This window comes from Pipra filicauda, unplaced genomic scaffold (assembly GCF_003945595.2).
Source record: "Pipra filicauda isolate LSUMZ 115617 unplaced genomic scaffold, ASM394559v2 scaffold47_size6085603_pilon, whole genome shotgun sequence".
In the NCBI taxonomy this organism is placed as follows: Eukaryota; Metazoa; Chordata; class Aves; order Passeriformes; family Pipridae; genus Pipra; species Pipra filicauda.
Window position 1 is genome coordinate 407,211 of NW_024104620.1, and position 22,890 is coordinate 430,100.

Genomic DNA, 22,890 nt, shown 5'->3' on the forward strand with positions numbered 1-22,890 from the left:
GACATAGTGACTGGTAAGAAAGTATCCTAAAAACCGCAGTGTGGTGGAGGCAACAGTGTACATCTATATCAAAAAATAGTGGAAAAACAGTCTGTTCTAAATCTTTACTCTTTGTGGGACAGAGCCTTGTCTTCCTCACAGTGTCAACTGTACTGAGGATGGATGGTGCCTGAAAACTGCTGACTGTTATTTCTACTTTTTTCTTTTTTTACTTGTTTTTCAATTAGTGAACTTGCAGGATTTGTTGAATTCTCTTAGGAAGTACCTTGACAGATTGGTTTAGCCTTTCTGGAAATAACAAGGTGCGTGTAATTCAAATGATTAGCAAATGAGAGCACTGCGAGTTACAAAAATGGCCTGTGTTCTCTAGTACCTGCTCTTTTAATCAGAATGAACAAAACTCTCTCAAAGGCATTTAAGATATTTCTCAGCGTTGCTCTAAATACCGTACAAAAATACTGGCTGACCAAGGAACATTAATCACAGAGACTCACAGAATGGTTGGGTTGGAAGGGACCTTAAAGATCATCTAGTTCCAACCCCCCTGCCACAAGCAAGGACACCCTCCACTTCATAAAGGACAATTTTCAGGGGCAGGGTCTAGATTGAGTTTGGGAATTTCAGCTGACTTGATGACGATGAGAATGGAGACTGATAGAAGGTTTTGGAGGGCTGAAAAAAGGACTTAGGGGAGCTGCAGGCAGCTGTTGCAACCTTGGGCCAACAGGCAGCACACACACACTGTTCTAGTGATCAGACACATCCTTCTTTCTTCTTTCAAAGGTGCAGTGCTGCTTAGAGGTGAGGTTGGAAAATGGATGAGAAACAGGTGGTAAGCTATTTATTATAGATTAAGTGATGACAGTGTGCTCTGTGCTGTCAAAACATAAACCCATGTTTCTTTCCCCGTGGAGCTTCCTCCTAAATAAATGGACCAGTCAGACACAGAACTCAGCAGTGCACAGCAGCAGTTTATTAAAAAAGTGCAAAACTAAGCAAACAACTCAGCATTCCCTACCTAACAGACAAACACAGGATCATAGGAGAATTGATACTTCAGATGGGTTTAATTGCTGGTTCTCAGCTGGTTTTCTGCCTGAACTAAGGAGTAGTTTAAATAAATAATATTTTATGTGCAGATTGCATGAAATGGTTCCATATCCATAAGTCATTATTTTCAAGACATACCTTTCTGTAAATTCAGCCTCTTTTTAGATAAAATTTAATATGCATCTCATCTGACTGACGGGTCAGATGTCTTATGCCATGAATTTAGATAATCTATCTTGAATGGAGATAGTCTTCCAGATCTTTTTCTTATCAGCCACAGGAGAGTTTCTATAAGATTTAAATCAGCGAGATAGCTGGGAAACTTTTTGCAAGCAGGCAACTTTTTAAACCTGAATATTGAAAACTGAAATAACAATATTCAGCTCCACGCAGTGCAAATTGTATGTCCTCAACTATGCTGAGAACTGTTAACATGCATTTTTTTAAATGAGCCAACTCTGAATTTATACTGTTGTTGCCATGGGTTGGAGAGGATTGATGCTGCAATGCCTGTGACTGCAGGTTTATGCACCAGCTCCTAGGAAGAGCCTCCAGCTGTGAATGTTCTTTTAGCAGGATTCATTTCCATGTTGCAGAAGATTTAATGCAGAGTAGTATATTTTGACCTCTTTGAATACATACATCCTGAATACATGATCCTAATAGTTATGAAGGTTGTGCTTTATTTTCTTGTAAAAGGCAGTAGCTCTCTCTATACATACATTAAGTTATGCAGCAGTGCCAAGAAATTGCTCTTACAAATCAGACCTTGTATTTCTCCCGTTATATCTGGACAGTCAAATGAAGATGAAGAATCCTATATTTAATTCAGGGGAGTTAATTATGTTTGGCCAGGAAAGGAGTCAAGATTTTTTCAGGCAACTCTGAAAAAAACATTTAATGTCTTTTCATTTTCCAGAGCACCTGTAATCTCAGGTGATGTAGGAAAAGCGTTAGGATGCTTTTTTGCTCTAGTTTCCCCTTGAGGCATTGAACCCTCTGAAGCCTGTGCGGGCTCTTGCTGCCTCGGTACAGCGCCGTGAGCTGATGTTTGCTGCCACCTACCGTTTTAATTAGGAGCCTTAATTAGTGTGCCAGGAGCAAGTTCATGTTGGCAAACCCAGCAGGTTTGGAAGAGGGGGAAAACACTAATGTAGCTGTTCCCTGAGTCTGCTGCGGTAGAACCTGTACCTGTAGGAAAGCACCAGCAGTTTCATTTCAACCCCAGTCAAACCACTAACTTTGGTTTTTCTTCAAAAAAATAAGTGAAAGGGTCTGTTGTTGCCTCAGCTCCATGAAAAACCACCTCAGCTCATTACAGAAGATTATTGTCAAATGTGTTTTACAGGACATTCCATTACCGCTTGGGGGGGAGTGGGGGAGCTGCTGAATTTATCCCATTTTATTCTTAACATTACTTTTTTTTTCTGGGCTGGTACATTTAGAATGGGTTATTGTTTGTTTTAAACTAGCACTCAGCTTTGTGTTCTTGTAAATAACAAAAATTAAGACAGCCCTTGTTTTCTGTTTTTCAGCTGTTTGTTGGTCTTGGATTTCCATATGAAGGGCCGGCTCCCTTAGAGGCTATTGCTAATGGATGTGCTTTTCTAAATTTAAGATTTAACCCACCAAAAAGTAGCAAAAACACAGATTTTTTCAAAGGCAAACCTACACTCCGAGAGGTAAGCTTTATCAGTCTTGGTAACTTCTTTTTTTGAAAGTGATTGTGGATTTCTTTTTAGCAACACAGTGTAGGGAAAATTGCATAAATGTTCATGGTTTATTGCCAAAGGTGTGCAACTGCTTTTTTCTTTAGCCATTGATGGGATTATGAGTCCTTATTTTTATAGGATAATCAAAATGTTTTTGTTAATATACTGTTAAGCTTTACCTCTAGATTTGCCTATATGTACATTTTGTTACTTCTTATTGATAGAACTGAAGTTTCATTTGAAAATCTGATGTTCTGCCCGGGAACAGATCATCATCTGACACATGATGTGTCATTTGAAAGTGGTTTTGTTTTGTGGAAGAAACAGACATTGCAGTGTACTGTGCAGGAAGTAAATAGGCACTGAAGTAAATTATGAAAATGGCATTTGTGGGTGGTTGTGTGTGTTTTGGGATTTATTTTTTTCTCCAGAAAAGACCTGTTCAAGGCACTGTTGAGCTGAGATATTAATGTTCACAGCCCATCGTGTTTGTGGTTAAACACTGGAGACTTTTGGAGAACTGACTCTTGAAGAGAACGGGAAAACCAAACTTCAAACTTTCAAAGCAACCAGTGTGTTTAGACTCTAGTAAGAAAAAAATGAGGCTAAGTAAACTAACCTCTCATCCTGGCACTGACTTTGGAATATTTTTTGTCTTCAGTGTAGGTAAAATTCAGCCTACACCACTTGGAAGCATTTAACAGTCACGTAGCCGTTTCTGACATTAGCACTTTTGTCTGTGACCATGGCTTGTTCATGGGTGTATATACATATTTCCTTTACATATTTACCTGAAGGGAAAGCTCTCAGGTAATATGTAGATGATGAGAACTTTGTACAGCCTTATTTCCCAATTCAGGTTACTCTTGGGCCATATAACTTGCATTCTGATCAGCATCAGCTGGTTGAACAAAAGACAGTTTCCCATTTTAAACCAGTAACATAAATTATGGTTTTTATGATCCAGGACTGTAATCGCCTTTTAGCTTGTTATACATTGAATTCATGTCCTGTACAAGCTGAAACTTGCCCCTTCTCACAGTTCGTGTTGCTAATAAAGGAGACAGAAATAAGGAAACAAAAGCCTGTTTAACCTTCTCCTTGGTCTTGGCACCTCTCAAACCTTTTCTTCTGGTGGGTTCCTTGGCTGTTTGTCACATTTCCAGTTGTTCTGTGCCCAGACACTACAATTGGTCATGCTCAGTAAATAATCCAAACCCACCTAACTCCTTAGTAGGAATTTCAGTGCTTGGAATACCATGGTAAATCCCGATGGCATGTGTCAGCACTAACAGAAATGCCATGCACCTGATTTGTACAGAAAAATAATCCCTGTTGACTGCACTAGTCCAAAGTAACATAATGTATATCCATCAGGAATATTGCTGTGTTTACATACCCTGCTGACCTGTGTTGACAGTAACCTTTTCTCTAACTGGTTTTCACAACTGCATTTTGATCCGATTGCCGGTAATCCATGTACTGGTTCTTTGGGATTAAGAAAGTCCTTAAATGCTTCTCTCAGTTTTTTCAAGTGTTAAAGGAGAACAAAAAGAGCTTGTACAATTCTGTGACATGGTTATCCATACACGAATATGAAGATAAAGTCTGTGTTTAGTGCTTTTGTAAAGTAACTTTTGCAATTTACTGTTTCTCTATTTTTCTAGGTAGAATTTTGGGGAGGAGGTGTCCCCTCTGCCCCCAGGATGGGGTACTGTAAACTGTAAAAAACCTGGAAATTATAATTTATTTTTTTTTAGATCAGCAGCTGTTTTATCTTGGGACAGGATTTTGCTGAAGGAGAGAGACAGGAAAAAAAAAGAAAAAAGAAAAATCATCCTCAAGCATCTTGTTTTATACCAGTATTTGTACCAATATTTCTTCTCCATTCCAACCCACCTCCTGCCAAAGAAAGAAAACATTGTGCTTAATCTGTTTGAAATGTGTACTTGATGGATGTGGTTTCTTTCATTTGTTCCCTTTGTGAAGGAAAAAAACCCAAACCTGAAATTAGAAATTAATTCCGAATTTATTTATAGGAATTCTTATATATTTTAGTTATATACAGAGGGAGCATATCTAAAAAACAATAAGCCTCAGCTAGCCAAAGTATCTCAGTACTAGGAAATAAATAGTCTTAATGTTTTTAATAGTATAGATACAGAAAAACTCGTACAATAAAAGTGTGTTGCTGGTTACTCTTAATACTTAAACCAAGTACTAGTCTGAGAAGTTTAGTGGTTCATCTTCCAGAGCAGATCTGGCTTTAATGTTGCCATCTGTCTGTCTGAGATGGTAGAGAAAGAGTCTAAAGAATATTCCTAAAGCTTTGTGGAATTTAAAACACTGGGTTATATTCATATTTTTAAAGGAGCAATAGAAAGTTCTTTGTTGTTACAGAAAGCAGTAGGAATGTAGCTTCTGCCTATGAAGTGCAGACATAAGCGCCCTGGGAACTCAGTCTTGGAAACCCAAATTTTTAAGTACATACAGTTCTAGTTGCAGTAGAAATACTATTGAAAAGAAAAGGTTAGAATATGTCAGTCTTCTTCTCCATCCAGCTGCCTGAGCCATGAGGTGGGAGCCCGTGGAGAGTCCCCTGGAGCACTGCTCTCACAGCACAGATTTCTGCTGTGTAACTAAAAGACTGGCTTGCCTCATCCACAAGCAAAATGCAATAGGCAAATTTAAGAAAAAAAAATTAGTTTTTTTAATAATTTTAGTAGTGAATGCAATCGTTTCCTGCATTCACTCGAGGAAGAGCTCAAGTACAGTGAATGCCTAGTGCAGGAGAAGGTTCTGCCCAACAGACACAGTTTCCTGCTTCAGATTTTCTGCAATTTGAATAAAGATAGCATAAAGAGGCAGCTGTATAAACAATGTCTATAAATAATCTATCCTGTGGGGTTTTTTTGGTATTTATTTAAAAAACAATTGTCTTCTGAGGCTGGTGTGAACCACTCCCCTCTTCTGTAGCTTTTGCTCCCTTTCAGTGTGTTCATTTGCATGTTCCTTTTCACTCCTGGACAGCCTGTTACAAAAATTACTTTTAGTGCTGTCCTCCAAGTTCTGAAAGCAACTCTAATATAGCTCTTCTTAGTTACCTTAAGTGATATTTTCCTCACCACTTTGTCAGAAAACAAATTCAGTGAACACCCTTCCTGAGGTCAAATTACTCTTGTAATACTCAGTGAATTCATCCTGTGTGATAGAAATTATTCTCTATATACTGTTGCTCACAGAACTTTGGAAATGTTTGAAATCTGAAGGAAAAACAGGATGAGGACATTATCTGAAGGAGAGACAGACAGGGTGAAGGTGACATCTCTGGGAGCCAGTCATGCAGGTCTGACCAGGACTGGTGGCAGAGATGGGCTGTGAAAAAGGAGGGTGGCTCTGTGGATGAGCTGTGGGGAAGCAGGGTCATGGTGTAATTTCAAGTCTTCTGTGACATGGGTCATTGTGAGGATCAAAGCCTCAAACTGGAGGTTGCACATATGTTACTTGTGATCTGCACTATCTGATTTTCAGTTTTCCAGCTAAATTCACTCTCTAAATAAGAGAAAATCTGAAAGATAACTCAGAAGGTGTGATGCTGACTGTTAGATTCTGGCTGAATGCTTGCATTATCCTACTGCATTTCATCCAAAAAGTGTGATTAAGAGTGAGAGGTAAGAATATCTTGATACATTAGTTTTTATCATTATCATTTCTTTATTTCAGTTGACATCTCAGCATCCCTATGCTGAAGTTTACATTGGGAAGCCCCATGTCTGGACCGTGGACATCAATGATCTTTCTGAAGTTGAGAAGGCTGTGAAATTAATTTTGAATCAAAAGGTGAGAAATGTGTCCTCAATTTGCCATCAACGCTTGAGGGTGTAGTGTGTACTGCATGTGGAGTGCTTCCTAATGTTAGTCTGATGACTGCACTTTGGTAGGATATTGGAGGAAAAAATGATTATTACGTATCTGTGGTTTCTAAATTATCATGTTTTAGTACTGGATATGTCAGGTTTTTTCTTGAAAAAATATAAGCGTGGGTGAATTTGTATAGAAATGTGAATTTCATATGTGAATTGTACAGCAGTTTATATTTTCTGTGCATTCAGTGAGGAAGTTTCGTTGATGGATTGCAAATTCTTCAAATGCTGCTCAACTCTGTTGACTGATTTTGTAGCCTTGACATAACTACCACAGAGGTGCTTGTGCACTTTTGGTGTGGAATGGTAATGAGGGCGCTTCAAGGTGGGGAAAAAAAAAGTTTGAAGTAATTTTCAAAGGTATCACATTCTTTTTTGTCACTTCAGCTTCAGAACTGAAACTTAGTTAAAACAGGAGCTCTGGAATCCCATAGGATCTCAGGCAGGCTTTACATCTGCCACTTTGCAATACACCTTGGGTTTCCTTAAAGGTACTCATGGAGCAACTTTTACAGCCTTTAAAAAGGAGCAAAACTCAGCTTAAACTGCTGATGGTTTAGTAAAATTGTGATTTGTTAATGAGTTTATTTGTATTTATTGTTGCTACTTGAGCTGTAATGGAGTATTTGAAACACACAAAGTTGATTGAAACAAAAAACCCTCTAATCTTAACACACTCTGTTTCCACAGATTGACCCTTATTTGCCCTATGAATTTACATGTGAGGGAATGCTTCAGAGGATGAATGCATTTATTGAAAAACAGGTATGAGCTTTTATTGTGGGATTACAATCTCGGTTTATGTTGGAAAGGAAGGACCCTCTCCATTTTAAAGCTTCTCAGTGTTGTTGCTGTCCAAGTAGAAATAATAGTTGTGCAGACCTTGGTGTTACATGAAAGCAGAAAGGCAAAGTAATTTTTCAGTGCGTATGTGACTTCTTTAACTGTGTACACAAAAAAAAGCTTTGTATCACAAAGGATCAGGTAAATACTGATACTCTTTGTTAGAATTGCAGTTGGGCTACAGCCTCTGGACAGATTTTTCAAGTATTTAGTTTCAATCGATAAAGCTTTAAATGGTTTGGAAACCAGTTACTTAAAGGACTTTTGCTCCCTGTGCATACTGCCAGCTGAGAGCAGCTGAAGATGTTGAGTTGGAGTAATAAACTGCAGAGATTTACATGGGATCCTGGTTTCTAGAGACTGTATGTTTGCTTGGACTTCTGCCCAAGCCAGATCTGTTGCAGGAGCCAGCTCTGCCTTTTGTTCTGGCTGCTGCAGAAGAGAGATAGGAATAACTTTTATCTCTGATATGTCATTTAATTGCCAGTTTTCCTTTCAAAAGCACTGGACACGCTTCTCTGTACCTGTATTTCTGTAAGTGTGTGGTACTAAAAGCAGTCATAAAGAATAACACAGTTCCAGGTCAGAAGTGTAGTTAACATGGCACAGCTATTTCCAGTTTCCTACCAATAAACACTTAAAACTTTTTGCCGCTGTATTGATGACATAACCTGTAAAAGTATCTCTTCTGCTTTTGGTTCTTCTACCCAAGTGAGCTGTAATTGAGAGTTTTTGTCAATACAAGAAGAAACGGAGCTCAGTGCAAGGGAGAAAAAGAGGCAGTCTAGAGATAGCACCTGTGGGGGAAACCTGTCTCTCCCCTCTGGCCCTCCTCCAAGGGCTAAGCCCTGCTTTGTGCTTCTCAGAAATCAGTAGAGCATTGCAATTTTGACCATTGCTTTGACTAATTGTCAAAAGTCAGTGGCGTTTCAGAGCCCCCAAGATGCTCAACCATCATTATTAGCTGCATGTGCTTAGCACTGCACCTGACTAATGTGTCAGATGAAGCAAAAATAAAAGCTGAGACCTTATTTTGAGGAGTTTGTGGTGGGAGGCAGGCAGAACAGAGAAAGCAGCACGAGCTGGGAACAGGAATAAAGATGCCTAGAGCTGGTCAGGTTCAGAGGCTGTGGGGTACATTGACCCCCTGTGGTCTTCAGGGGATGTTTGAGTGTGAAGAGGATGGGGCCAGATATGCTCACCCACGAGTCACTCTGTGGAACAGTGAAACTGTAGGATTAAAGGAGATGCTTGGAGTTCCTCTTCTGGGGCCTTAGCTCAGGGCCAGGAGGGAGGACAGTGTTCACAAGAAAGGTTTGGTGAATGCCCTGAACCTTCAGATCCAACAGCTGGGCTAAAGGTCTTTATGGTGTGAGGTAAGAGAACTGTTGTGAGCTGTGGTTTCACATTTAGCAGTGCCAACATCAGTTGAATTAAACCAACTTTCACTCCAAGCTACTCCACTGCCCCTGCCAGCAGCCCAGCGTGGCTGTGAGGTGCATCCAGACCATCTGCTAAATCCATCCTTTTTGCTGTGTGGTTGCACAGACAGTTTTGTCTGCTCTGCAAAGCAGCAGCACAGGGTGGGAACCAAAGGGTGGGACTGCTTAAATTTTGGGACTGCCATCAAAGGAGCAACCAGACAACTGCAGCCGAAGCAGCAGGGATTCCCTGCTGCAAATATGGGAACTCTTGGATGGGGCAGACTGGGCTGGTGGAACACACAGGCTGACTTTGAAAGATGTGGTCAAGAAGAGTACTTGGTAACCCAGCAGAAAATGTTTTTGGCAGGGCCCTACTAGGTTAGAAAACTGACTTGGCTCAGCAAAGGGTCAGCTGAGCACCGGAGCTTGGCAAAGGCGGTGAGGCCATTCATCCAAGAGCAAGAAATGACAGAGGAAGGAGGACACCTCCTGTGACAGCAGGGCTAGACCTGTCTCACCTTGAAATTCATGGGTCCCTTCCAACTCAGGATATTCTTTGTTTCATGGCTGTATAATACTAAATTTATGGTTAGACCTGGAGGTATGAAAACTTCCTCTTTCAACAGAAGAAATGTAAATGGAATAAAAGAACTGCAAACTGATATTGAGAACTGCTAGATCACTTGAGGCTTTAGGTCACAGTGAGGGACCTGTTCATACAAGTTTTTTCGTTATCCAGAGAAAGCAAACCTCGATGGACCAGGCCCAAATTGTCTTATCACCTTTTGATGAGAGTTGCCAAATGTTAAAATACAGTCTGGGTACTGTGGAATGTTATATAAAACCAGTGATTAAAATTTTCTTTGCTTTTTCTCATTTTAAATGTCAAGACCATAAGAACTTGTCTTTGAATAGTTTTTGCAAGCAGGTGTGTTCGGGTGTCATTTCTTCCCTCCCTCTTCCCGCTGTGGTGACACCTGATTGCAGATATTATTTATAGCCAGGTTTTTCTCAGTGTTGGGAAAGCACTTTGAATTAGCAGCAGTTCAACCATAAAGAACAAACAAACTCCTGGTTGCTTTACAGAAATCTTCAGGTTTTTGAGAGTTCAGCTCACTCCATAGCACTGAGTCCCCAGATCATTCCCACATGTCTCTTCCCATGGGCAACTTGAGACATTTCTCTTCTAACTGGCCTCTGGAATTCTTCTCCCACGAGAACATCCTCCTGATATTTGTGCTGTTATGAAAATAGTTCTGCCTACAGTAAGTTAGTGAAACAGGAATCCCTGAGATAAATCCAAAATGGGTTGGGTGTGTGGAAGGAAAGGGACTGGTAGAGTTGCTTATGATAAATTTTAAAAGGTAAGGGTAGGAAAGAAGCTTCTTTGGGAAGAATGATACTACATTTCAAGTAAAAATCAAAGGTGGTCATTTCCTCCTGCTAAAGATTAAATATTCTTTTTAAATGTGCTTAAATTATTGATTTTAATACAACTAAAGTGAGCTGCAAAATGATTGCTTGAGTGATAACCACTTATTTTACTTATGGGGAAAATTGCTGTCAAGGGACCGAACACATCATAATAAAATCTCCTCTGTCACTGCAGGATTTCTGTCACGGGCAGGTGATGTGGCCCCCATTAAGTGCCCTTCAAGTAAAAATTGCTGAACCTGGAAAATCCTGTAAACAGGTTTGTCAGGAAAGCCAGCTCATCTGTGAGCCTTCCTTCTTCCAGCATCTTAACAAGGACAAAGCTCTGCTTAGGTAAGTACTTAAAAGCACAGGCATGTTGTTTGGTCTCTTTTTATTGCACTGGTCTTTGCCACACATAAAATTTGGTGCATGAGTTGTGTGAGAAGGGAAGGTGGGGAGAAAAGCTGTGAGGGTGCTGGCAGTGCTTTTTGGCAGTGCATGGCAGTGGTGACTGCTGTGCTGAGAGTGTTTGCAGGGAGGAGTACAGCACCAAAGCAAAAATTCACATCTCTGCCTTTCCCCTTCTGTCTCCTCTGTGTGTGCACCATTATTTTAAAAATAGCTTCTATAAAGTCTTGCTTTTGTTTTTTGATCTGCCTCTTTGGTCACACTTAACATCCCCATTGAAACACTGTATTCATTGGCAATTAGCAATGACTCTTCCTGCAAACCTTTTGTCACTATTGTCCAGGGTAAAGAATTGTAAACCCTTGTACATTAGAGGTATCGGTGCTGATGTATAAAGCTCACCAGCTATGCAATAAAGAAATGAATGTTGCTTTCAGGTGCTATCTCTTTGGGAATATGTCTGTGTTCCTTTCAGAATGAAAACAAAGCTCTCAAAGCTAAGCTCCCACAAATGGCTGCTAGGGAATCTGCTTTCCAGGTTTTCTATCCCCACTTTTTGTTAAATTCAATTTGTATTTTGTTTGAAAAGTTATAATTTCCAGTGGAGTTCAGAAGCAGCTCATATAAAAACCTGGTCAGGCTTCTTTTCTAGCTGTCTAGACAAAATCATAGTTCTGTGGGAAAAAAAAATCTGTTAAATGCTGAGAGCTACCAATGTTTCCAGAATAAGTGAAAAACAAGGCTCTGCTGGAATTGCTACCCTCCTGCTTAAGCTTTGTGGTCAGAAAATGGCATTTTATTTCATTTTCCAGCTTGCTGTTTCTGGCAGGTTCCTGGGAGTGACAGGCCCTGTTCTGCCCAGCTCCCACTGTACTCCAGCAGCATCCCTCATCCTCACAGTCCAGCTCACCCACCTGGAGCTGCCCAGGGCTGCATGGCGCTGTGTGGCTTCCCTGGGAGAAAGCCCTGCTGAAATTAGAGAGAATTATCTCCCGATTTTAGATTCTCTGGGTTTGTCTTACTAAAAATCCATGGTGTATTTAAATACTAGGTTTTGGGGAATAGTCAAAAGCATTTTTTTCCTTTTTAACTTCTTTGATGAAGTTCAGTGAAGCTGAAAAGGCAGCACTGCCCTCTGCAGAGAGAATCTGCACAGGAGAAAAGAAAGTCACGTTCTGGAAAACTGCAGCTGTAAATGTACTTGATCTAGGATATAATATAGCATTTTCTTTTATTTTTAGCAAGGAAGGATGAAAACTGTACCAAACTCCTATAAACTCCAATGTGGTTTAGATCATGTGCTTTGCTTTTCAGGCATAACATCGAATGTCTCACCATGGAGTCTGCAAATGATATTCTGGTCCCCTCCTTTGATGCAAGAAGGAAGCACTGTGTTTTCCAAGGTGACCTGCTACTGTTCAGCTGTGCTGGATCCCACCCCACCCACAGAAGGATCTGCCCCTGCAGAGACTATATCAAGGGGCAGGTTGCTCTTTGCAAAGACTGCCTATAGCAGCAGCAGGGCTGCTTTGAGTTGGGGACAAAATGTAAGTAGTTTGGAGAGGAGCTACTTATTACTTCCTGCACTTTTGTCCAGGTTTTTTCGCTGCAGGCAGAGCTATCATTGCTGGGCAGAATTGTCTTCTAAGAGAGGAGGGATTCATAATAGACAGCTCACTGATCTGTTTTTCCTGTAAGGACGTTTTCAGTGTAACTCTTCAGACTCCTTCACCTGTTTGCAAAGAGAACCAAGTTTCATGTTCGACAGTGATTTGAAGATGACGGCGCAGAATAGTTTGTAGAAAATTTCCAGACCCATCAAATTTCTGGTTTTGTTGTTTGGGTGAAGTGTTTTCTATTTTTTAATGAGTTAGGACATCCCTCATCATGATTAGCTGAAGTATTTAAACTTCATTCCAGTAGAAAATTGAAAAAAGTGTGCTTGAGGGAGGGGGGTGGCAGGGAGGAAGGACTAACATTTTATTCTAGGTGTACTGGTTTGGGTACAGCTTTAGCTTGAATGGCTGCAAAGTGGTTTACTTCACAAAAACTTGGAATCACAAGAGAGGTCTGTACCCTATTATTGGGTTATTTGGGCCCAGTTCTGGGTTTTTTTCCTTCTGGTTTTTTTTGATTGAATCTTTGTATACAACAAGGTATTGTCTGCATCACAGCTGCTGCATCAGAGCAGTCTAAACAGAGTGTCACAAATGAGCAAACAGGCAGTTGACAGCATGTGACACATCTTGGTGACTGGATAACTGCAAGGGCTGTGGCATTCTTCAGTGTGGAAAAGCTACAAAAACATACTGCCATTTTTGGAATGGACTCATCACAGTTTACTGGTCCCATTTAGAGAGTAATCCTCGGAATTTGCCCATGCTTCTGTTGTAGTCTGTCTACTAGAAATACTGTGTGAAGCAAAAAGTATTCAGCATATTGGAGCAATATTATCGTTAGAACCTCATTTTGCTACAGCTTCCAGTAGTTAAAGTGTTGCTGAATGACATAGAAAGGTAAAACTAAGCTAACTATAATTATTGTATGGTAGAAATGTAAAATGTCTTCATAACTAGCTCGGTTTTTAAAGAGAAATTTTTTCTGAAGAATAAGTAAGAGGAAACAAAGTATTACAAAGAAAAGCATTGATCAGTCTCGTGGGTTCCTTGATTGATTTTCTAGTTTTAGGGGCTTGTTTGTTTCCTTTTTCTTTTTTGTTTTTTTAGCAAGCACACCAATTACAAATTTAGGGAAAAAAAACAATTCAGGAGTTCAGAATTCAAATCAAACTTCAGTTTTTTAGAGCAGCAAGTTATCTCTTCTTAACTGCCTTCTTTTTATAGAGGTAATTTTTGTTATTTTCAGCAGAAGGTGACGTGCTTGACAGCACCATTTCTAGTCAGGAAATTATGTGCTAAGATTAGTGAGAAACGAATCTGCAGTGTCTGCAGGTTTGCAACTGGGACATGCTCTCACTATGCTGGAAAAAAACCTCAAATCAAGACGAACATTTTTTTCATAAAGATTAACCAGCGTCACCAGGTAATCATGAAAAGCATAGATACTTTACATTTTCCTTTCTTGGATATATCTGGTTGGTTCAGATTGTTTTTGTAAGTGGCATTCATTATCAGTGTGGGAATATTGATGGGTCTAGTGACCTACCAAAGACCAAGCAAGGCAGATGCTATTTCACCTTGGATAAATTCTCCAGACCAATATACATTTAAAGTTTCAATTTGAAAGCAATGAATGAGCCTTTTCAAGCCTCTGTTTTCCTGCCTCAGCACTCCTGACAGTGTTACCCTGTAACACTCCATAACATCTCTCTGGACTACACAGGACCCTAATCCTGGGGGATTGTTGAGTATCCGAAAAGGGTCTGTGGGAGCTGTTGAACAGCAGGGCCACCAGGATCTGGGTTTGATGGTGGGAAAATCTGCTGTATTTTAGAGTAATTTTTCAGAAACAGAACAGCTGGGTTCTTAAATGGGAGGCAAAGTTTTTATATGAAAAGAAAACAAATGCAAACCAGTATGAAAATCCTTCCTGCTGCCATAGCTCAGCATTTGCTTCAGTCAGCACAAATGTATATTGCAAAAGTTTGCAATAGTTTTACTACCCTGGCAAAGCTGGGGGAGGATGATTGGAAATGGGTCTGAGCAGGCGCAACAATGAATTCTGTATTTATACGAAATATCCCCTGCCTACCTGTGCATATCTGTGCAACTAGAAAAGCCTGAGTATCCAAGTGTATGTACTTCCAGCTGGTGCCAAAAGTAAAGGCAATAGTAGGACTTGTCTTTGCCAGTTCAACCTGAGGTTCTTCAGGCAGGAATTTAGTTTGGACTGAGATATCACAGAACTATGTCGGAAACAAAGATTTGTGCGTGTGCACCTGAAGAATGCAAAACACGTGGGTTTTGCTGTAGTGTAATTCTTTGCTGTAAATACATATTTGCTTGTTTCCCCCTTGCTGTATGGCCCCCCATGACACACTGCATTTGATTTTGCCTCTAAACCTTTAAAGATGGGAGGGGTTTGGTATTTGTTATTATAAGATTTTCTGGTCTAGTGCTTTGCTCAATGCTAAGTTTGCCTTTACCACAGAAGGGAGAGTTTATTCTAAGCTCTGTTTTTCCATGCTGTAGCACTGTTTCTAGTCTGCTGAACTGAATTACTGCATTCTGGCAAAAATGAAACAGCAGCACCGATGCCGCTTGCATTTCAGCCAGGGACACAACATCCAAATTGGCTTCAGAGTCCCTTGTCTCTGATCTGATTTCCACTGAAACCTATAGAGAAGATTCATTAATCTTAAAGAAAAAAGAATCAAGACCTACAGCTTCAGTCTAAATTTCTGTAAAAGGAGACTATCATGTGAGAACTGTAAGTGCATAAACTTTTCAAGCATTGCTCACTCAACTCCGTTCAGCACTCCCATCGCACAGCGTGTTCCTTCATGCAGTGGTAGATAAGTGAATCCTTCTGCAGATAAGCACTCAGGCAAATCCATGTGGGACTATTTAAAAGTCTGAGTAATTTACAAAAACCTATAATATATATCCACATTTCAGGATAGCGGGCAGCCTTCTGTCCAGGTTCCATAAGTATTTTCTTTCCTAATTAAAGAATAAAGGTTTAGTCCAATTCTTGTACTTAACCAAGGAAGTTAGAGATGGGACTGTGCTGCTGTTGTCAGTCTGAGAGTAAAACTTGCAGCTTCCTTTGCTCAGAAGCCAGGTTTTTGCATGACTGCATTTGAATATATTGATCTGTGATTGATGGGGAAAAAAAATGTCAAAAGTTGAATACAAAACCATTTTACAAGCTTTTAAACATATCTCTCATATCAAGACATTCTTTGTTTTAAAATTTTGTATTTTTGTATGTGACCTAGTTTTTTTTCAAAAATCTTGTTCCTACGGGATTAGAAAACTTGAGAGAAGCATTTACATATTTATTAAAATTAACATAAAAGGCTTGCCTTTGAAAGGTAAAGTTGGTAAATACACACTGTTTAAAAATGCCAATAAAAACCTCATTTATTTCATATATGCAAGTTGATTTGCACATGTATAGAGTTGCTTTTTGCATTTTTTGCTTAGTTTCTATGTTTCTTTTTGTAAGTTATAGTTGCAGCAGTGTGTTTGCTTGTTTATATCAGATTATGTTTCTACAAATATTTAATGTTTATGTGCCTTTTTTTTACTTTCTTTGGGGTTTGGATGTGTGTTTGGAATATGGACACTGTCTGAACAAGTATAATGGAACACTAATTCCAGGTAAATAGTGCTAATGAATCTACAAGTTAGAGGTGTGAATTTTGAGTATTTTTAAGTAGTGGAGAAATCTGTTCTAAAACTGTTAAGGGTTAATAAGATAAAAGATACTATAATAATTCTTGCAAAACATTGTTTCTGCAAGCAGAATGCAATTTACTGAGTATCTGTGATTTGGCGTGAGAGCTCCTGCTGGGACGGGATGTCTGTTCAATGACCAGGGAGCAAAGGAAAGCCATTAACATTCCCCAAGGAGACAATGCTAACAGAAAACCTCCAGAAACAGCCACAGCTGATTTGATGAGCAGGAAAATTGAAAATCCACATTGAAGTCTGTGAGGTGTTGGTTTTTCAGATAAAGATGGCTCAGCATGGATGTGCAGGGGGTGTGATTCCTGATGCTACCAGAGAGTACAGTCCTTTTATCATACCTGAATTTACAGCTCTCAGCGGGGAGGAAACTCTGGCTATTCAGCTTATTGCAGATGTCTTTTCTTTTTAATGCTACTACTTTTCTGCAACAGTAGTTTGCAAAATAGCTGCTGATCAGGTTTCCGTTGGAATGGAGTTGTAACCAGAGCCAGGACTGTGTATTCCCAGCTCCACTCTGCTCCCAGCTACTTGTGCCAGCTTTTGCAACTTGCTGATTGCCAAGGTTCAGACTTGTTGAAGGTTTCCTCTTGATATCATCAGCCCCAATCAGGTTGTGAGCTGATGTCTTCTCACTTAGTCATGTTGTTCTCCTGTCCTCTAAAATCCTAGTCATCATCTCCAGTTTGTCCTTGATATGAAGACATGCCCTCCCCTCTCAGGAACAAGTTGCCCATCTAAATTGCAATGGTGATTTATGAGTTTGTAGCACTTTTCACGTAAACAAAATCCAAATTGCTTTCTCAGGTATGTCTTTTGCTCACAGTGCATTTCAGGACCAGATTTTGCTAGTAAATTAAATTAAATGGGATGAATCAGGCTGGATACAATCTCATCCAAGTCTAATTAACTTTGTGACTCCCACTGCTTCAGTGATAGCACAACTCCTCCATTAACATTTCTTAAAATTAAAAAAGCAGCCCTCTCTTTTTAATGAAGATACAGCACTGTATCTTACATGATAAAGACCAAACACTTGCAGGGTATATTACACACATATCAGCAGCCAGTTTTGCTCGCTGTCACAGCATATCAGCTCTGGCTAAGTTGATGTTACTGATTATTAAAGTATCAATTTAGTTTATCAGTAAAGCGTCACTTGAAAATTTGGTTAAATCACTGTCCAGGCTGCAGTTAGGAGTCAGAGGAATGGCCTGTTTGTTGTTTGTTTATTTTTAAAGAGATCAGGAGTTATCAGTTTCCAGTTTCAGTCTTTTTTCCAGGGGTGCTAACATTTGGCATGGCTGTTTCTTTGTGGTGTTTGCCCTACAGCTGCTATGCCTTCAGCTTCTGACTTGTGATCTCTTTCCATTTGTAGTTCTCCTTTGGTCCCATCATTTTAGGGATCATTGTAAAGTCCAGGAGAATAATGCACTGACAGATGTATGTTTTCATTCAGGCTGAAAAGCCCAGGGACAGATAAAATTTCATTGAGATTTGCTTTAATAATATTGCTGTAAAGGTAACATCAAAACATACTGTTTTATGGGCAGTGACTTTAAATCTTATCTTCATATTTTTAAACAGCTCTACAGGTTTTTTTTTTAAATTAGTTTGTAATTTCCAAATATTATATTTAAATTGAATGTGTAAACAGCACTCCATGTATCAAGTGTAAAATGTTTACTGTAGGAATGTGTTGAAAATACCAGAGGCTGAACCCCAGAGTGCCTCAGATGTGCAGCATCATTTGTGTTCTTTCTTCCAGGGAAAAGCAGCAAAGTGCAACCATTGCTGATGTGCCTTGCACATTGGGACTCACCCATTTTTGTAGGTGTAATCCTTTCCATATCCATTAATTATGAACATACAGTGGTATGTGTTATTTCAGCAGACCTCTCTCAACAGCAGTAAGCCACCTGTTTATTAAATGGGAAATAAAACCAGATCCTCAAAGTTTTGATAGAATCAGTAATAACTCCACCATCAACACACAGAAACTGCATTAAAAAGCGTTAGTTGTATTCAAGTAAGGGAAACCCTTCTCTCTGCTGGCAAGATCAGTGCAGGTGCCATTTACTTAGGTGGGCTGTGCATGGGACCAGAATTTGTCACCTCACGTTAAGGGCTCGCAGGACTGGAGCACTGAGGACCTGCTGTCCCCACATTTCACAGCCACCAAAACGCGCGGCTGCTTCTTGCGCAGGAGAACGCGTCGGTCTGAGCTGAGCTGTCACTGCAAATACCAGCCCTGGGTCAGTGCCTGCGTCCTGCAGGAGCCCCCCAAAGTCCTCGGCTTTAAGGAGAGCATGTAAATAACGCCCTGGCGTTTCCTGGAGCCATGCAGGCACTCGGCAAAGCGCATGCAATGCAGCCTGGCTCTGATTCCAGCAGCTGTAGAGTAGTCTGAAGTATCAAATGGGTACCTGATAAGTTAAACTGCTGTCTGAGGGAAGTTAATTTTAATAGGGTTATACCCAGAACTAATTTGTTATGTTCATTAACGGATCTGTTGCAGTACAGTGACAGTGAAAACCATTTTTAAGGAGTCATGGGTTTATTTGGTTTTTTTTCAAGGAATGCAGCAGAGGAGGAGGAAATGGCAGTTTTTACCAAAGGAAAAATGAGTAAGTTTTATGAGGAAAGGTACCCTGAAAATTCTAAGAGAGCTAAAAAAAAAGTATAAGGGAATCTTTACAAAGCTAATTTGGGCTTGGGGAAGTTGATCCCTCTGAGCTTGCTGGGCTGACTGCTGAGGGAAGATCCTCCAGAGGGCAATTTTAGGCAGCTCTTTGGGTTCTGATCTGCATCATTTCCTGGAGGAGTCTCCCTCTCCACTGGTGAAGGGGGTCAGTGTCTGAATAAGCCTTGTAGCACTGTAAATTAACAAAAATCCCTACTGAAATCATTGAAAGTAAAATACTGCTTTTTGCAGACAATAATTTGGAGTCAATTAGGGTTTTTAAATGTACACGAGAACTTCAGGGTCAGGCTCGTACTATGGGGTGTTTGGTTTGAATTCTCCCCTAACAGGTTGATCCTTTGTTTTATTTCAATGGTTGTGTTCCACTATATTACGTTCAAGCAGCTGGATTCAAACAGAACAGAACGCAGTGGTTCAGATACTGCCAAGTCACTGGGGTTCAATAGGATGGGATTTTTTTTTCTTTTTTTTTTTTTTTTTTTTTTTTAGAACAGTAAATGTCTGTACTTTAATGGCATAGAAAAATGCTTTGTTTTCACTGTTGTAGAAAAAAACTAGGGAGAATTTATTTTTCAATAAACTTTTTTCTTGTGTGATTTGGATTTATGATTGCTTTGTGCTTAAATGGGAACTCCATGAACTGCCTTTTATCCCAAATTGCATTTGTGTGGCTTCTCTTCCAACTCTGCAGCTGGGCATTTCTGTTGCTGCCCCACCTCTGCAGAGCTCCCCCACACATCTTATCCACAGGAACAACAGGTGAGTAATTACCTGGTTGCTTTGTTTTGTTTTAAACCTGAGCTGGATAATGGATTACATCAAGCCTCCTTTAGGGAAGGCAGTTTTGCCACAGCAGTAGTCAGGAATTCATGGTTTCCTATAAATTTACAGCACACAAGAAGACTTTGGAATTGCAGAGACCTGCAAGACTTACTGGTGTAATACACTATGGGAGTTCAAAAGTAAAGCTACACTGTGGTACAATAATGAAGATCCAAGTGTATGTGCAAAGCACCCAGAAGCTTATGGAACATTTGCATATGGAAAAAGGGATGAAGCCTGAAGCTTTGGCCCACACGCCTGCGTTGCTTCAGCATCGCTCCTGGGCTGGGGTGAGGTTCCAGCAGCTGGTGAGGAGCCCTGGAAAGTCTCTGCCAAAATCATCAGAGAGGTGGGAATAATGTGTTTTGGACGACTGGAATGTGTAGTCTGCGCTCAATAGGTGCCACACGAAATCACCTTGGCGGTTGTAAATATGTACATCAAAAAAGATGTCCAGGATAAATGTCCACAGAGTGACACTGCTCAGAGGGAGCTGTCGCTGTATTTCTGTGGCAACCATTCTGCTCACGGGCTCATTGTGCCCTCCTCAGGTTTTGTGAGCCCAGCCAAGACTGGGGGAAGGGCTCTCTGTCGTCAGCTGCTGGGAATGCTGAGAGGTTTCGGTGGAGGTGTCCAAGAGTAATAGAACAATTAATGCAGGAGAATGTGCAGGAGAAAAAAGAATAGTAAAAAAACCAATCGCCCAACCAAAAAACCCTGAATGAAGACCAGCTCTTCATCTGTTTTAAGTGTCCATTTGTAGCATAGTTGCTATAGACTTTAAAAGAAAAAATACACTGGAGAGAAGCAACTGCTCACTTTTTTTCCCAGCATTACCTTATTCCAGATTTGTTCTATGCTGTGGTTTGTTGTTTTTTTTTTTTTTAACGTGGCCACACAGAATGGAGTAATGTAGAATCACAAGTACAGAAGTCGGTAACTATCAGCTTGAGATCCTTTGCATTGTCCTTGTCCAATTAATGACACACACACTGGTGAGCAATAGCATAAATAAAAATGTCAAACTGAAATGCCTGCAGGCTGGGAGAGGGTTTGTGACTTGGGTTTGGGTATTCAGTTGTCCAGTCTATTCACTGGCCAGAGTTAGGGAGTTCAGTGCATTGTGGCTGCAGGTGGTGGTTTTCTGCTGTGTGGTGCTGCTGCAAGAGCCATTTATGGCTTTTTCAGTGAGGTGAAGTATGTCAATATCCTTCACCAGCCGCCCCTTTTTATGGATATTTCCTTGGCTTACTTCACCTTGGATGAAAATGGGTGAAAATGTTGTTGTTTCTGTGTTGCTATTCAGCATACCACAATTCCCAAATGTTTCCTACCATCAAAATGAATTAGTGGAGAACACTGTTCATTCAGTCTCTTGTTCTGGTTATTTTTGGAAATGTTTTCCTTCCTGTTTCATTCCCCTAATTATTGTTCAGCTTTGACATTCTAAAGAGACATCTGTAAAATGGTGAGCAGCTAGAGTCAGATGTGGGCTGTGTTGCAGTCACATAATGGAAAAAAAAAATCCATGAAAATTGGAACTTGGAATAAAAAATACACACGCCATGCAGCTGTACTGGAAAGATCATTGAGGGGAGCTTAAATACTGAATACTTCAACTCTCACACACTTAGACTGGGTTTAGTCAAACTCCAGCTGGTAGAGAATCCACAGATGGAAACGTTTTGCTGGGAGTTTGTGCTGCTCTCAACACACTTCCCCTCAGTGTGCAATTGCTGGAGGGCTGGAGCACCCAGTTTGCTGCCTCGCACTCCTCTGTATTTGTGTTTGTGCTCAGGACTTGCACACTTTATTTTACTGATTATGGACGTTGCATTTATCTAAAATCCAGGTAGTAAATCTTTGTTGCCAGAAACCCTGGATACTGTTTGCACCAGACTCCAGCTGTTCAGTCTCACTGTGTGTCTTGCTTTGTGGGGCCTTGGCTCAGGAGTCTTTGCTCTTGCAGTACCTCAGAGAAGCATTGCCTGGATGAAGGCATCTGCCTCTTGCACCTTTGTGAGGAGGGAAACTTCAAAGCAAACCAGTGCTGGACAAAAATGCTGAAGCAGTAATAACAACCTCTAAAGAAAACATACTGAGGTGTGAGCCTTTGGTTGCTCAGCAGGTAACAGCTGGTGCTTGCAATGGAAGTAATGGGTACAGCAGATCTTGGAAATGAAGCTGCCGAATCACCGGAACTCCCTCTTGGCTTTAATTTCCTTCCCACCTCCATAGGAGGCTGTAATCTATGTGATCAGCCCAAGGCTGTGCTGCAGGCTTGGATTCTGCATTTTTGGTCTGCCCAGTAAAAGGAGGTTGGCATTGCTTGTCACTTGGGCAGTTTATGTTACCTTTACTCCATTCCCTGCTCTGTGGTGAAGTGACAGGTGACAATAATCCTCTCTGGCCTGTGTCATTAAGAGGCAGGTCCAGAAGGGTTCTGGGTTTGGGGGCAGCAGTGTTAGCTGACAAAATGGGATGTGTCCTAGTTACTTGCCAAACTAGCTTGGAAGAAAATGCTCTTTCAGCCCCCCTGCTGCTGAATGTTGGTGCTGGTCTCAGTCCTGGTGGGACCTGCTGGGCTCCTCCACCTCTGCTCTTGCAGCTCGAGGTGAGTGGGCTGGAGGCTGCTGGAGCAGCCATGCTCACCACGGTGGGCAACTGATCCCACTGAGCAGGGAAAATTCAGGAACTGTTTGGTGCTGCCTCCAATACCGATCCTGTGGCTAAAAGGAAAACAGCAGCTCCCAAACATGGGGGGAACAGGAGAGGGAAATATCCCTGGCTTGCCTGTTACTTGTTTTAACTGTGCTCTCCCACGTTGTGTAACCTGGCCCCACATGCCAGGCCGCAGGAATGTGTTTTTTGTGTGTTCCTCCTGCGTCCTTACTAATCCTGGATAAGCACAACCAGAGGCACAGTGATGGGCTCTGTCACAGCACCTCGCAGTGGCAGCACACCCAGCACCCACTGGCACGGTGAGAAATGGCAAGTGCTGCAAGCACAGCCAAACACCTTCCTGTGTGCAAAGCCCGGGTGAGTCATCTACACTACACGAGCCTGTGCACCCCAGGATAATCTGGTCAAGTAGCTTCAGCACTTCTTTAGCTCTTTGCCTAGGAAAAGTGCATTGTAAGGTTGGGAACAAACACTCCCGCTGTATCTATTATTGAGGCTTAATAGATGGACTAGGTTGCCTTGGGCTAGACAAGC

At 40.9% G+C, this 22,890-nt stretch overlaps 1 protein-coding gene across 2 annotated transcripts in view; it reads left to right on the top strand.

Moving 5' to 3' along the window:
* MGAT5 (alpha-1,6-mannosylglycoprotein 6-beta-N-acetylglucosaminyltransferase) overlaps positions 1 to 19,454 on the top strand; it is a 140,851-nt gene extending 121,397 nt beyond the window's left edge. The window contains exons 13-17 of one of the 2 annotated variants that reach the window (XM_039386297.1): positions 2,586 to 2,732; positions 6,486 to 6,602; positions 7,376 to 7,450; positions 10,562 to 10,719; positions 12,091 to 12,289. In XM_039386297.1, the coding sequence (XP_039242231.1) occupies positions 2,586 to 2,732; positions 6,486 to 6,602; positions 7,376 to 7,450; positions 10,562 to 10,719; positions 12,091 to 12,289 (696 nt within the window). Of the gene's footprint in view, positions 1 to 2,585; positions 2,733 to 6,485; positions 6,603 to 7,375; positions 7,451 to 10,561; positions 10,720 to 12,090 lie in introns of both variants that reach the window. The other variant, XM_027748938.2, reaches the window with a different exon arrangement.
* The last annotated feature ends 3,436 nt before the right edge of the window (positions 19,455 to 22,890 follow it).